At 45.8% G+C, this 14,909-nt stretch overlaps 1 protein-coding gene across 1 annotated transcript in view; it reads left to right on the top strand.

Annotated features, from left to right (window-relative positions):
* Nucleotides 1-14,909, top strand: part of LOC126334625 (E3 ubiquitin-protein ligase ZNF598-like) — a 67,563-nt gene that overhangs the window by 16,448 nt on the left and 36,206 nt on the right. The window contains exons 5-6 of the mRNA XM_049997057.1: nucleotides 11,284-12,531; nucleotides 12,666-12,961. Coding sequence (XP_049853014.1) covers nucleotides 11,284-12,531; nucleotides 12,666-12,961 — 1,544 coding nt within the window. The remainder of the gene's footprint in view (nucleotides 1-11,283; nucleotides 12,532-12,665; nucleotides 12,962-14,909) is intronic.

The following is a 14,909-nucleotide window of genomic DNA, read 5'->3' as shown; positions in this document are numbered from 1 at the left end:
GCCTAAGTCAGTTCACTCCTCCATCCAACTGTGATCCACACCCTGTTAACTTCTCAGAATTTCTTATCCTCGAACCTTGCCTCACCATCATTCCCCAAATCCCTCAACATGCATACTAACCTTACATCCGAAGAAAGAACTGCAGTCCACCATCTAAAAAATGATCCGGATCTTATACTACTACCTGCAGACAAAGGCTCCACCTCCGTAGTTTTGAACCGCAAGGATTACATGGCAGAAGGTCTCTGTCAGCTGTCAGGTGCTTCCACCTACAAACCATGCCACAGTGATCCCATTCCAGCAGGAACTCCAGTCACCGTTCAAATCCTTCAGCCCATCCTAGAACCTCTCCCCAGAGTCCATTTCTCTACTTACCCCTACCACTCCCAGCACTCCCACCTTTTACATGCTTCCTAAAGTGAATAAACCCAACCACCCAGGGTCCCATTGTGGCCAGTTACTGTGCCACCACTGAGAAAATCTCTGCTCTCGTAGACCAACACCTTCAACCTATTACCCAGAACCTATCCTCCTATATAAAAGATATCAACCATTTCCTTGAGGAACTCCACAGTTCCTTTCCCTTTACCACACCGTGCCCTGCTTATCACTATTGATGCCATCTCCCTGTACATTAACATTTCTAATGCCCATAGCCTTAATACTACCGAACACTAAATTTCCAGGCGCCCTATGGATTCCAAACCAACCACCTCCTTCCTATTCTCCATGACCAACTATATCCTTACTCACAATTACTTCTACTTCGAAGGCATTACCTACAAACAAATCCATGGTACAGCTATGGGTACACTCTTAGCACCATCCTACGCTAACCTATTCATGGGCCATGTACAGGAATCCTTCCTAAAAACCCAGAATCCTAAACCCCTCACCTGGCACAGATTCACTGATGACATCTTTGTTATATGGATTGAAGGTGAGGACACCTTATTCGTACTCCTCCAGAACCTCAACAACTTCTCCCCCATTTGCTTCACCTGGTCCAACTGAACCCAACAAGCCACCTTCCTAGATGTTGACCTCCATCTCAGAGATGGCTACATCAGTACCTCCGTCCATATCAAACCTACTAACCACCAGCAATACCTCCACCTCGACAGCTGCCACCCTTTTCATACCAAGAAGTCCCTTCCATACAGCCTAGCCACCCGTGTTCATCGCATCTACCATGACGAGCAGTCCCTCTCTAAATATACCAAGGGTCTTGCTGAAGCCTTCACTGACAGTAATCATCCTCTCATCCTTGTACAAAAACAAATCTCCCATGCCTTATCTTTCCAATCTCCCACCACCTCCCACAGTCCGGCCCCAGAGGAGCATTCCCCTCGTAACTCAGTACCATCTGGGACTGGAGCAACTGAATTACATTCTCTGCAGGGTTTCGATTACCTCTCGTAGTGCCCTGAAATGAGAAATGTCCTACCCAATATCTTTCCCATCCCTCCTACCATGGTATTCCGCCGTCCACTGAACCTACACAATATACTCGTCCATCCTTAAACAACCCCTGCTCCCAATTTCTTACCTCATGGCTCATACCCCTGTAACAGACCTAGATGCAAGACCTGCCTCATACATCCTCCCACCACCACCTACTCCAATCCGTCACTATCGTCATCTATCCCATCAAAGGCAGGGCTCCCTATGAAACCAGTTGTGTGATATACAAGCTAAGCTGCAGCCACTGTGCTGCATTCTATGTAGGCATGGCAACCAACAAGCTGTCTGTCCGCATGAACGGCCACCGACAAACTGTGGCCAAAAACCAAGTGGACGACCCTATAGCTGAACATGTTGCCAAACATGATGGGTATCATCTCAGTGACTTCACAGCCTGTGCCAGATGGATCCTTCCCACCAACACCCTTCCCTGCCCACACCAGGGGAGGAACGGCGGTCTAAATCACCTGGTGATACGTATTCTCCTCGATTTCTGGTTTGCAGCCAGACAGATGGGAACTCATTTCTGACCACAAAGCCTCAGTTTTTTGTGGAAAATTTAGAGGACAAGTTCGGAGAAGTTGAGGGCATGTCTAAAATGATGTCTGGAGCAGTCCTCATACAGACAGCATCCGCAGCACAGTCACGGGCATTGCTTGCTTGTGACAAGCTCGCTGATGTTGCAGTCTCTATTACGCCTCATAAGAACCTCAATATGGTTCAGGGACTTATTTTTCATTGTGACCTGTTGTTGTTGCAGTCTGACAACAAGCTCCGTGCAAATCTGGAACGCTGCAGTGTCCACTTGTATGACATGTCTTCAGGGGTCCTAAAGATAGTAGGGTCGCCACTGGCGCCTTCATCTTGGCTTTCGAGGGTGACATCTTGCCCGGGAAGGTCAAGGTGATGCTATATCGATGTGATATTAAGCCTTACGTCCCTCCTCCCATGCGCTGCTTTAAGAGCTGGAGGCTTGGGCATATGTCTTAGAGATGTGACGCCAACCCTACCTGTCGGGATTGTGGACGTGCCTCCCACTCCAACGGCCCATGTTTGCCGCCCCCTGTTTGTGTCAACTACAGACAGAAACATTCACCTTGCTCGTCAGACTGCACGATTTATCAAAAAGAGCGGTATATTATGGAGTATAAGACCTTAGACAGGCTCACGTACACAGAGGCTGAACGCAAGTACGATCGACTTCACTCTGTGCACATTTCATCGACGTATGCTGCAGCAGCTTCGATGTCGCCATCCCTGACGATGAGTCCCCAAGCTCAGCCACTTTTTGTGGGCCCTCCAGCCTGGCCGTCTATTCCTGCCCCCTGGTAGTTGGGAACACTCTCTTCCGTTGCTCCCCTGTTTTCAACATCAGGAGTAACAACCCCTCCTTCTTTGGGGACTTCAGTCCCCACCTCTGCGCCGAAGAAGTTCCCGCCTTCTCCAGCTCCCCTTGCGTGGAAGGGATCACTTGGTGCCCTCCCTTCCACAGTTACTGCCCCTCCAGATGTCAGCCAGTGGCTGAAAAAGCCACCACCTGATGGCTGTAGGACTTCCAGGTCTTCCTCGGTCCATAAGACTTGTTCGGAAAAGCCCACCCAGCCTGATAAACCGAGGGACAAACAGGACCCTATCTAAAAGAAGAAAAAGCAAAAGAAGGACAAAGAGACAGAAAAGGAGTTCACCACTGCACCTGAAGATAATGTCGAGCGTCTAGCGTACACTCAGGAGCTAGATGTTGCTCGACCCGCAGTTCCTATGAAAGTTGATTCGGCTACTTCCCATTCGGTGGCGGTGATCTCTTCTGAGACGTGACCTATCCCCGCCAGGTTCTTTCATGTCTTCACAGTTCGATACTGTTATCTTTCAATGGAATTACCGTGGTTTTTTTCCACCACCTTGCTGAGTTGAAACAGCTTTTGTGCTGCTTTCCTGCCACTTGTCTGGCCCTACAGGAAACCTGGTTTCCTGTTCGGCGGACCCTCTTCCTCTGTGGCTACCGGGGTTACTATAAGAACTGCGTAGATTACAACAGGGTGTCTGGCAGTGTCTGTGTTTACGTTTTTGCCACTGTTCCTAGTGCCCCAGTGCCACTTCACATAGCTCTCGAGGCTGTGGCTGTTAGAATCCGGGCAGGAATGGAGCTTACCATCTGTTCCTCCTACTTTCCCACAGATGAGGTTGTCCCTCTTGCTGACCTAGCTGCCTTGTTCGCCCAGGTCCCCCCGCCATTCCTGCTTTTGGGGGACATTAATGCCCACCACCCTTTATTGGATGGGGCCCAGATCTCGGGCCAGGGTAGGAACATTGAGGCTCTCTTGGTACAGCAGGACATTTGCCTCCTTAACCCTGGTGCTCCCACATATTTTAGCTTGACTCGTGGCACAAACTTGGCCATTGACCTCTCTCAGTAGTAGCCCAGGTCTTCTTCCATACCTCAGTTGGAGGGTCCACAACGACCTCTGTGGTAGCGACCACTTTCCTATCCTGGTTTCTCTTCAATCCCAACCCCCTGACCAGCTTCCACAATGGTCTCTTCGTGGAGCTGATTGGGCAGCCTACACTTCAGCTACTACGGCCATTGCTCCGCTTCCTGGTGACATTGATTTGGCAGTGGACGAGGTCACAGTGGCCATTGTTTCTGCTGCTGAGGCAACTTCAAGTACCCTAAGGCGTACATCAGTCCCTTGGTGGACACCAGAGGTTGCGGAAGCTATCCAGGACCACCGGCGAGCCCTGCAACAACACCGGCATCATCCTTCCCAAGAGAATCTGGTTGCCTTGAAACGGCTGTGGGCCCGGGCTCAGCGGTTAATCCGGCGGAGCAAACAGGCCTGCTGGGAACGATATGTTGCCACCATAGGTTCTCGCACCTCCCCATCTCAGGTGTGGTCGCGGGTTCGGCGCATTTTTGGCTTTTGCCCTCATGCGTTTGTCCCTTGCCTTTCTCTTCGGGGTACACTTTGTACTGACCCAATTGTCATCACCGAACATCTGGCAGAGTACTTCGCTAGTAGTTTCGCGACAGCAGGCTACAGCGCAGAATTCCACACCATTAAAGAGTGGACTGAGAGTACGCAGTTGTCGTTTCGCCCGCACTGTTGGGAACGATACAACACCCTGTTTAGTGAATGGGAGTTCCAAAGTGCCTTTACAGTTTGCCCCGATACCTCTCCAGGTCCAGACCGCGTTCACAACCAGTTTCTTCGCCATTTCTTGGCGCACTGTCAGTGTGAATTACTCGCCCTGTTTAACCACGTCTGGACGGAGGGCGTTTTCCCAACTTCTTGGTAGGATAGCGTTACCATTCCGGTGCTGAAACCTGTTGCGGATCTGCTGGTGGTTGATAGCTATCGCCCTATCAGCCTTACCAATGTTATGTGCGAACTCCTGGAATGGATGGTGAGTCGGCGTCTCATGTGGATTCTCGAAGCTCGGGGCCTCCTGCCCCAGCAACAGGGGGGCTTCCATCAGGGCCGCTCAGCGATTGACAATTCAGTCTCACTAGAGTCGGCTATTCGTACAGCTTTTACTCGGCGAGAACATCTAGTTGCTGTTTCCTTTGATCTTTGGAAGGCGTAGGATACTACCTGGCGCCATAATATCCTTGCTACGCTGCACGAGTGGGGTTTACGGGGTCCACTTCCAATTTTTCTACGGAATTTTCTCTCCAATTGCTCCTTTCGGGTTAGAGTTGGCACTTATTTGCTCTGCTCATATTCAGGAGAACGGTGTCCCACAGGACTCGGTTCTTAGTGTTCCCCTGTTTTTAGTGCTGATTAATTGTCTTGCGGCTGCGATGGTCTCTTCGGTCTGTTCCTCTCTATATGCCAATGAATTTTGTCTTTATTACAGTTCCCCAAGCATCAGTGTTGCTGAACGGCAGCTGCAGGTAGCTATCAATGAGGCACATTTTTGGACATCCAACCATGATTTTCAGCTCTCAGTCTCTAAGACCTGAGTGATGCATTTCTGTCCTCATCGAATCGTCCACCTCCATCCAGAACTCTACCTTGCCAATAAACTCCTTCGTATTGAGGAGATGCGTTGCTTTCTTAGCATGCTGTTTGATGCTCAGCTCACTTGGACACCTCATCTTGGCGAGCTTAAACAAGGGTGCTGGCGGCACCTCAACGTCCTTCGTTGCCTCAGCCACATTGTTTGGGGGACTGCATGAACAACCCTCTTACAACTCTATAAGGCCTTAGTCCAGTCCTGCCTCGACTATGAGAGTGTGGTGTACGACTCAGCAACACCTTCATCATTGCAGATCCTCGACTCGATCCTCCATTGTGGCGTCAGACTGGCGACAGGTGCCTTCCACACTAGTCCAGTCACTAGCCTTCTTGTAGAAGCTGGAATCCCTCCTCTACGATTCCGCCGACAACAGTTGCTTGTGTCATACATTGCCCGCGTCCATGCCTCACCCGACCACCCAAACTGCAGGCTCCTTTTTCCATCTTCTGCACTCCCGTCCCCACGATGGCGGCCTAGGTTGAGTCTCCTGATCGTGGTCCACATTTGTTCCCTTCTCTCATCACTCGAATCCTTTTCCCTTCCTCCATCCTTCCGGCCCTCTTCTTCTACCCCTCCCTAGTCCCTCCCTCGCTGGCGGCTTTGCTTGGATTTGTCCTGCGACCCCAAGTCCTCCGTTCCACCTGACAGTCTTCGTCAACAATTCCTGGCTCTTCTTGCCTTGTTTCGCAATGCAGATGTAGTCTACACCGATGGTTCTGTGGTCGATGGACGCACTGGGTTTGCTTTCATCCACGGCGACTACATTGAGCAGCATTCCCTGCCTTGTGGGAGCAGTGTTTTCACTGCGGAGCTGGTTGCTCTTTATCATGCACTCGCTCACCTTTCCTCCTGCCCTGGGGAGTCATTTGTCATATGCAGTGACTCCCTGAGTGGATTGCAAGCACTCGACCATTGTTTTTCTCAGGACCCTTTGGTGCACGGTATTCAAGATGCTGTTTTTGCTCTCGCCGAGTGTGGTCGTTCAGCGACGTTAGTGTGGGTCCCGAGCCACATCGGCAGTCCAGGAAACGAACGTGTCGATCGGTTGGCCAAGCAGGCCACCCCTGGAGCTTGGTCTCGTCGAAAGAGACCTCCTGTCAGCCCTACATCGCAAGGTCCGCAATGTCTGGAGCTCTGAATGGTCTGTCTTGAACACGCCAAATAAGCTCCTCATGGTAAAGTCGTCCACAGCCGTATGGAACTCATCCTTGAGGAGCACGTGTAGGGACGCGGTTGTTCTCTGCAGTCTCCGAATTGGACATACACAGTTGACCCACAGCTATCTCCTTCGCCGTGAGAACGCGTCCAAGTGTCACTGTGATGCAGGGCTGACAGTGGTTCATCTTCTACTGGACTGCCCCCTTTTAGCCCCCTTACGGCAGTCCTTCAATTTACCAGCTGCACTTCCTTTAATTCTAGGTGACGATGCCTCTATAGCTGACTCAGTTTTACGTTTTATCCATGCAGGTGGGTTTTATCACTCCCTCTAGTGTGGGCGCTCTCGCATGATTTCTCAAGCTACACCCACTCCAGCGACTTTAAATTGTGACATGGATACAAAAACAGTGTCTTTTTATGGCAACAAGTTGTGTTGGTACCTCTATCAACGCTTTCCAGCTGGAGGTTCTTCGTTTGTAGTTGACCTTTTAGCTGATCCATCAACCACTGTAGTCTGTTTTACTCTAGTCAACTATTTGCTCTGCTCCTTTTAAGTGTCCTCTATTTTGTGTTATTGCGGTGTTCATTTTAGCTCTGTACCCCTTAGTGTTCCCTCCCTCTGCGTGCAGAGGTTACGCTTTTATTGTATAGGCCTTTTACAAGTACATCTGTTTGGAACAGGGGACTGATGACCTCAATGTTTAGCCCCCATCAAACCCCAAAACCAAACAACCAACCAACCAACCAACCAACCTCTTCCCCTACCATCGTTACCCCTCTGCCACATCCATCATTACTCCCAACAACCCCTGCTATCTTTACACCCTCCCCCCCCCCTTTTTACACCCTCCCCCCCCCAGCCTCTCCTTACCCCCTTTCCCTCCCATTATTTACCCCCCCCCTTTCCCCTCCCATCGTTACTCACCTCTGCCCTTCTCACCTTTATCCCATTCTGCCCCTTGCATCTTTGCCCCATTCTGGCCTCCCCATTTTACCACCTCCTCCTCCTCCTCCTCCTCCTCCTCCTCCTCCTCCTCCTCCTCCTCCTCCTTTTGCCCACTACGCCCTTCATTTTGCCTCGCCCCCCTTTAGTCCCGCCCTGTGCCCTCCTCTCTTGTGGGTGTGTGGAGTGGAGTATGTTTCTCTGTTTCGATGTGTTGCTCGAGGATCAAAATAAGATGCAGTATGCTAGCTTGCTATTGTGAGATGATGAGCCAGACCTATGTTTAAATTCATGGTGCATTAAAGACCATGGCGGTTGCACTGGCCAGACTGAGTGTGATGATGTTTAAGCAGTTTCCTGTGATTGTTTACAACTGTTGAGCTGTTCCCCACCATCTTCCTTATAAAATATGATACACTAACTTTTAAAATTAGATCGTTGTGGAACAAGGTTAACATAATTCACAGGCAGGTGGTGCACATGACTTTCCTCCCATACGTAACTGATAAGCGTGTCAACAAGATGGGTATCCAGCTGCAAAGTCAAATAAAATAAAAGGAAAGAACACCAAAGGTTGGGTAAAGTGGAGACTGTAGTGAATGGGATAAATGCTAACAAAAATATGATGTTTATTAGTGTTGTCCTGTTGGAAGACAGAATTATTTTCATCTACATCTATATTCTGCAAGCCACCATGTGATGTGTGGCAGAAGATATTTCACATACTACTGTTTCGATCCAAACCTTGTTTTCTCATACATGGGCACATTTTTCATTCATGTATCAATATGCTCTGTTGTTCATTATTTCATCAGTGAAATTGAGATTTGATTCCAAGCCAGTTTATGAACCTCAGATAAGAATTGACTCACCTTTTTACTTTATAGCCAAAATTACTGTATATGTTTGTTCTCGAGTTCTGTATTTGCTATGATGTCATTGAAGTAAATGTCTTAGATATAGGAATAAAAACTGTTGTTAAGATCTGGAAAAACTGTCTCTATATTGTTTATTTTCTTTGTTGTTACTGATTGTACAGCAAAAATACTCCAGTCTCATTTTCATTATTTTTTTCCAATTAAGAATTTATGGGTTTTAGTGCAGTTTTGAAAAAACACTAATTGTAGGTTAATTCAATGGAATAGCAAATATAACTCAACTCAGTTCAAAACAAAATTGTTTCTGAATACTATTCCAACTGGATTTCATTTTGTAAATAAACTATTGTTCTATTATTATTTAGGCCAGTTGTTCTGGCGCAGCAGCAATAAATAAATAAATAAATTTCACTTAATGACTGTCATGTGTGACTTCATTTTGGGTATTTAATGACTGTTTGAGACAACAACATTTACAGGTACTTTTTAAACTGCTAAACCAAATGGCTACACTCACAGGGAATAATCCTTACACTAACAGAACTTAGATTTGCATATCTGTTAAAGGGAGGCCAGTACTTGACAAGATGCTTTAAGGGGTAGTTAGTAATTACACCATTGTTTTGAGACTATAGTGATACAAATTCCTGTCCCTGCTTCAAGATGGGAAAAGTAACTGCAATAAGGTAAGATTGTGGATTACTAATCACATGAAAGAATGCATTAAACATTTTTTGTAACACGTCTGTATCTATTTGGACATTAAGTGTTTAAGGCTGACATTTTTACCCTACTTAGTGGCAGTATACATAATGCCAGTTTGCTTTTAATTATGAACAAAACTTAATGATCTCATTCGATAGAAACTGAATGTTCACTGATTGAGAAATTCATATAGCACCCACAAACATTGTCAGATAAGCAGAAATAAGTTTGTAAAGCAGGAAGTGAATTGAAACTTCCCAACAAGTTAAAACTGGATTGTAGACCAGTATTAAAACCCTCAACTTCACCTTTCATAGGCAGTATTCTTACCTGTTGAGCTACCTATAGGTAAATAAATGACTGCGGAAGTTAGTCTGTTAAGGTTTGCAGGAGAGCTCTTTTGTAATTGGAAAATGGGAGAAGATGTATTGGCAGCACTAGAGCTGGAGACAGGTCTGCAAGAGTGTTGCCAAAAAAAAGTTCTAAATTTTAGTCCTAGTCCAGCAAATAGTTTTATCCTAATAAGAAGTTTAAAGTCAGTCTCTCTCTCTCTCTCTCTCTCTCTCTCTCTCTCTCTCTCTCTCTCACACACACACACACACACACACACACACTGGTGTGCAAAACTTAAGGACCAGAGTAACCTTCACATGATGTGTCCTAGTTGAGTAACAACACAATAAAATTTCTACCATACGTAGAAGGAACTGCTGCAGTGGAGTACAGAACATAACTGAAAGCAGTACGCAGTGAGATGAACCTAAATGACACTTTTCTTCAAAGACAATAATTAGTTGAAGTCACTTGGATTTATAATGGTTCCCTGGACATTACAAAAAGCAGGACATGGTTCTTAATAGTGTTTGTGATCAATATGGACAACAATGCAAGCTCCCATACTGACAAGAAGGTTGATAATTAATTCTTACAGTAGGACATTCCATTCCCCCACCAGCACAGTTGGTAGCTGGTGCATGGTTGTTTGTGTATGTGGACATACTGCAAAATGTCTCCTCAACACACCCCACACATACTCAAAAGGATTTAAGCCGGGGGGATAGGCAGGCCTGTCCATTTGCCTAATATTGTCTCGTTCTGAATCTGCTTTCATCAGAGTAAAGTATGTGACCCCACTCCTCATTGGCCCAGTTCCTATGCCCTTGACACACAATTGCACCCAGTGCTGCAGATGTGTGGATGTCAGTAGAACACAACGTACTGGTCATCTGGCAAAGAGACCATACCTCTGCAGTCACCTTGCCACTGTGGAGTGTTATGTTGTGTGCCTGCCAGCCTTGTCACACATGGTTGCAACTCCACCTGCCTTTTGACGTGGTTCATTTCTTGGCTGGGACCCATGTAGTGGTCATCTGCTGCTGCAGTTGACTATGGTCGACCACCTACTCTCCTTCAGATGGCAGTGACTGTGGTTTGGAATGCTCCCTGTGCATGTAGAACAATGCTGTGAGCAATATCAAACTCCTGGGCTACTCTAACAGCACTTTATTCTTCTTCCAGTTTCCAGATGATTCTTCCCTGTGTGAAGTCATCAATGTGTTATCTCCCTACCATGTTGTGATGTTGACACGATAGTCGCACTGACCTTACACGTGTGGCACCCAGCTTTCTGTATACAACTGGGAGCCTTTGACAATATGCTCCCAACTTCCATTCATTTCCCAGCTTCCTGCTGACATCTCTTTTATGACTTTTCTTCCCTTTCAAAGTAGTCAGGAAAAAGGTGTTGGACATGTAGTAAGACAGGTTATAATAGTGGGATTATGTGAATGATCTAAAAATGGGAAGACAGGAAGAACAATGCACAATATTAATGGATATAGTAAATGTTATATGAACTTGAGCATACTTTCTGAAAGTAACGAATGTCACAGGAATGGGAACATAATTAGTAATTTAACAGTTTCTGTGAAAATATTCATTTGTTCAGACTGCCACCATAACAATGAAAAAAAGTAACTATTAGTCTGGGTACTTGAATTTATTCCCAAACAACCAATGTCGTGTCTTCTGTATATTCTGAATGTTGTGCTGTATTATTAGTGTGAATATAATTAATTTTATGTATAAAACTATTTTTATTCCGATGTTTTGTTTCAGCCCACCGTGCTTCAGTACACGGTCGGAGTCTTGGGCGAGCGGCCCTCAAACAAGCACGTACACTGGAGTTAGAATTCACTTTGGCCCCCAGACCTAATGCAATGCGACGTGGTCCCCGTAGTGGGGGTGGTGGCAGTGGCAGTAGTGGTGGGGGTGGTGGCAGCAGTGGTGTTGGTGGTGCCACTGGTGGCTATGTTGAAGATATCAGTGGAGAACTGATGGGCTTTGATGAAGGTGCTGCTCTACCACCGCCTCCACCACCACTTCCTGCTGCTGCAGATTTTCCAGTGCTCGGCGGCAGTTCTGGTGCAGTCACAGTGCGATCTCTACCTCCTCCTCCACCTCCTGTCTGCCGACCCCGGCGTCCTCCTGTCCTGAGGGAAGAAGATTTCCCCGCATTAGATAGTGGATCGTCAGGTGGAACCTCTGGTCCACAAGGTCGGAAGACTGTGCGTGTGAGTGTAAATGGGGAACGGCCTTCATCTGCTTCTAATCTCTCCATCAGTGTAAATCGGCGTGCAGATGGGGCACTTACGACTCGACTGTCAACTTCGCGTGGCTCCAGACCAATTCCTGCAGAATCTGGCACACCGAGAGAAGATTTTCCAGCTCTTGTTCGCCATAGTGACAATTCCTCTCAGTGGTCTTCATCTATTGTGAATAACTTGTCCAATGGTGACCCACGACAGTCCCGTGCACAGTCACAGCCACACCCTCGACAGTCCTCAATAGTTAAAACTACGGGAGCAACAGCGAAGAAAGCATCCTCATCACTTCTGATCCCTATGCCGACTTCTTGGCCTGTTGCACACGATGAAGAAGACAGGGCACCTGCACCTGTGTCTTTGGGAACTGTCAAGGTAAAGTCCAAAAAGAAAAAACCAAAAGGAAGTGTGACAAATCAGGTTAGTTTAGATCAACCATCCAGTCCTTGCAAAGTGGCAAACCAGCAGGAGTCGGGTACTAAGAAAAAAAAACAGAGTCCTGATAACAGAACTAAGGAGTCAAATATCAATGGAAATGTGAATGACTCTACAGATTCTGCTACTGCTTCAGTTTGTGCGACAAGTGCACCAGAGCGAAAGAAGTCACAACTGCTCATTACTGGTCTCAATGCTGCCAATGAAACGGGAGGCAGCCTTCCAGCTCCACCGCCTGGTTTCCACAGTACGTTGTCACCACCACCTGGTTTTTCTGTTACACTGAGTTCAGTTGCGAGGGCTCCTAGTTCAGTGCCTGAGAGCAATGGTAAGATATTGTTGCTACATCTCCACTGAAACGCTTTTTTTTAATTTTTTTATTATTATTAACTCAGGATGACATTGAATATATATTGTTTACCTTACATTGATAATTGATTTATCTGTTTGTTGTGACTCTAGGTCTGACATTCACAAGCAGTAGTGGGAGGAGCTATGCAGTGAGTGCACAGTCCTCTGAGGGTCACAAATTTGTACCACCACCTGGGGCAGATCACCGCAACAGGCAGTTGGTAGCCCGTGTAGCTGAGGCAGTTCCTGATTTAGATACTTTTTTGCGTCGATCTGCCGAATTCCGAAGAGGGGCACTGACCGCCAGAGAGTTTTATGATGCCTGTGCCCAAGCAGCAGGCGAACAAACTTTTGCTGAGATATTTCCTGAACTGCTTCTCTTGCTGCCAGACATAACGAAACAGCAGGTAATCACACTGGCTAAATATATGTAATTGGTGATGTGTATTCAGAGAGACTAGGTATTTGCAACTTACCTTTGTGACATTTGTTTGAAGTTGATGATATTGGTCTTCTTCATCATCGTTAGAAATAAATAAAAAATTTCATTTGATGTTCAAAGCCTTTTACAAAAACTTCGAACCAAAAATTACTGAGAGCAGATGTATTGTACAGCACAGCTTGAATGGGGTGTGTGCAGAATGGAAGAAGTGAATTGCCAGGGGTGAATGAAAGTCATAAAATCAAAGAGAAGTCTTTGTTGGTTGCAGATTTGGACTACAATGTGATTATTCAGAAAGGATATTAATTATTCCACATACCAGTTATATTGGTGGCAGGAATGGATAGACAGACCTCTAGATAGTGATATGACAGGGCTGAAAGTTGAGTAGTAGAGTAAAAGGCAGATACATGTTACAAAGAGACGAGGTGGGGAAAGATGCCATGTAGGGTGCCCCAGACATGAGGGAATGAGATTCAGAAGCATCTCTGCAGGCAGGTATGGGAGGTAGACCGTGTGATTGCCTCCGATTGATTTTACAAAGAATGCTGGACAGGGCAGGAACTTAGTACCCGGCTTTTTACTGCCCTTAGACTATTGATTTGTCAATCCAGCACTTGTAACTGGCTCGATTGATTGGGTAGCAAAGGTAAAATCTCAGTGAGATAGTGTGATTGACAACTGCGATTGTACCTACAGTTACTCAGTTTGTAATCTTAGATTGTGTTTCGAGATTCACTTGAGGCAGTGCTGTCTTTTAAGGCGATGTTTGCTATGAAGATATTAGTACATGAAATTTTTTCTCCATATGACATTAACTGTAATAACAAATTTTGATACACCAAGCAGAAATCTTGAAGTATGTGCAGAAGTATTGGTCCTAAAGTGTACTTTCATTGCTGTATCGTTGTATTTGTAATAAGTAACAAAAGTTATGATTTGCATGGAACACACTGCAACATGGACAACATCACATATTCTTAAAGTTTCTTGAGTGGTGTTGTTCCCCCCCCCCCCCCCCCCCCCCCCCCCAAAAAAAAAAGTGAACATTAAATTTCACCATTGTATAAATTACACAACAAATGCTTTTCCCCTCCCTCCCCCCACCCCGTTTTCCCACAATTTGATGTAGATCTTAAAGAGCATACTTCCTACAATAGGAACAATCCTAGTAAATGAACCTTTGGTTAACGATAGGTTTAAGCTCGTACAATCTTTTGTTCTTATTTTTTGTAAATCTTCCATTTATTTGTTGCAATTATTCATAGCAATAAGTAACTCTTTTTTTTTTTTATTAAAGGTCATACTTTTTAAAGATTTTTTTTTTTTATGTTACTACTTTATTAATAAATCTGTTTTACCCCTTCAATAAGATTTGACTGCACCGTATTACTTATATATTAGTTGCTCTTTAGAGATGGTGAACTTCCATGTCAAATTCTGCTTAGCTGTCTATGTAAGGCAAATAGCTTTATATGCTGCGTGCTCAGCTTTCTTCTTACTCCATGTTCATATCTGGCCTGTACATACCTTATTGCATTAGTAGCTTTTCATAGAACGTTTCAGCCATGATAGGTTATGGGAGAGGTATTGTGTGTGTGTGTGTGTGTGTGTGTGTGTGTGTTTTAATCACCATCATGTAGAGCTCTTACTATGTAGCATGAAATTAATCATGCCTGGCAGCCATTTTGGAGGCTGCCATTTTGAATGCAACTCATAATTTTCAATTGGAAAATGGGGTTGTGCAATGCAGAAAACAGATAAAGAGATAGAAAAGAAATTCAATTGTGCCATTTGTTTGAGCATAGCTTTATTCTTTCGTGAGTTGAGTGATATTTCTTCCTTACACTTTACACAAAAACTCATGGTGTTACCACTTTTAGGGGATTTCAATCAAACCCTCCCTGGCAGAC

Source organism: Schistocerca gregaria, chromosome 2 (assembly GCF_023897955.1).
Source record: "Schistocerca gregaria isolate iqSchGreg1 chromosome 2, iqSchGreg1.2, whole genome shotgun sequence".
NCBI classification, from domain to species: Eukaryota; Metazoa; Arthropoda; class Insecta; order Orthoptera; family Acrididae; genus Schistocerca; species Schistocerca gregaria.
Note: the sequence above shows the minus strand (reverse complement) of the source record. Positions and strands in the feature narration are given on the sequence as shown.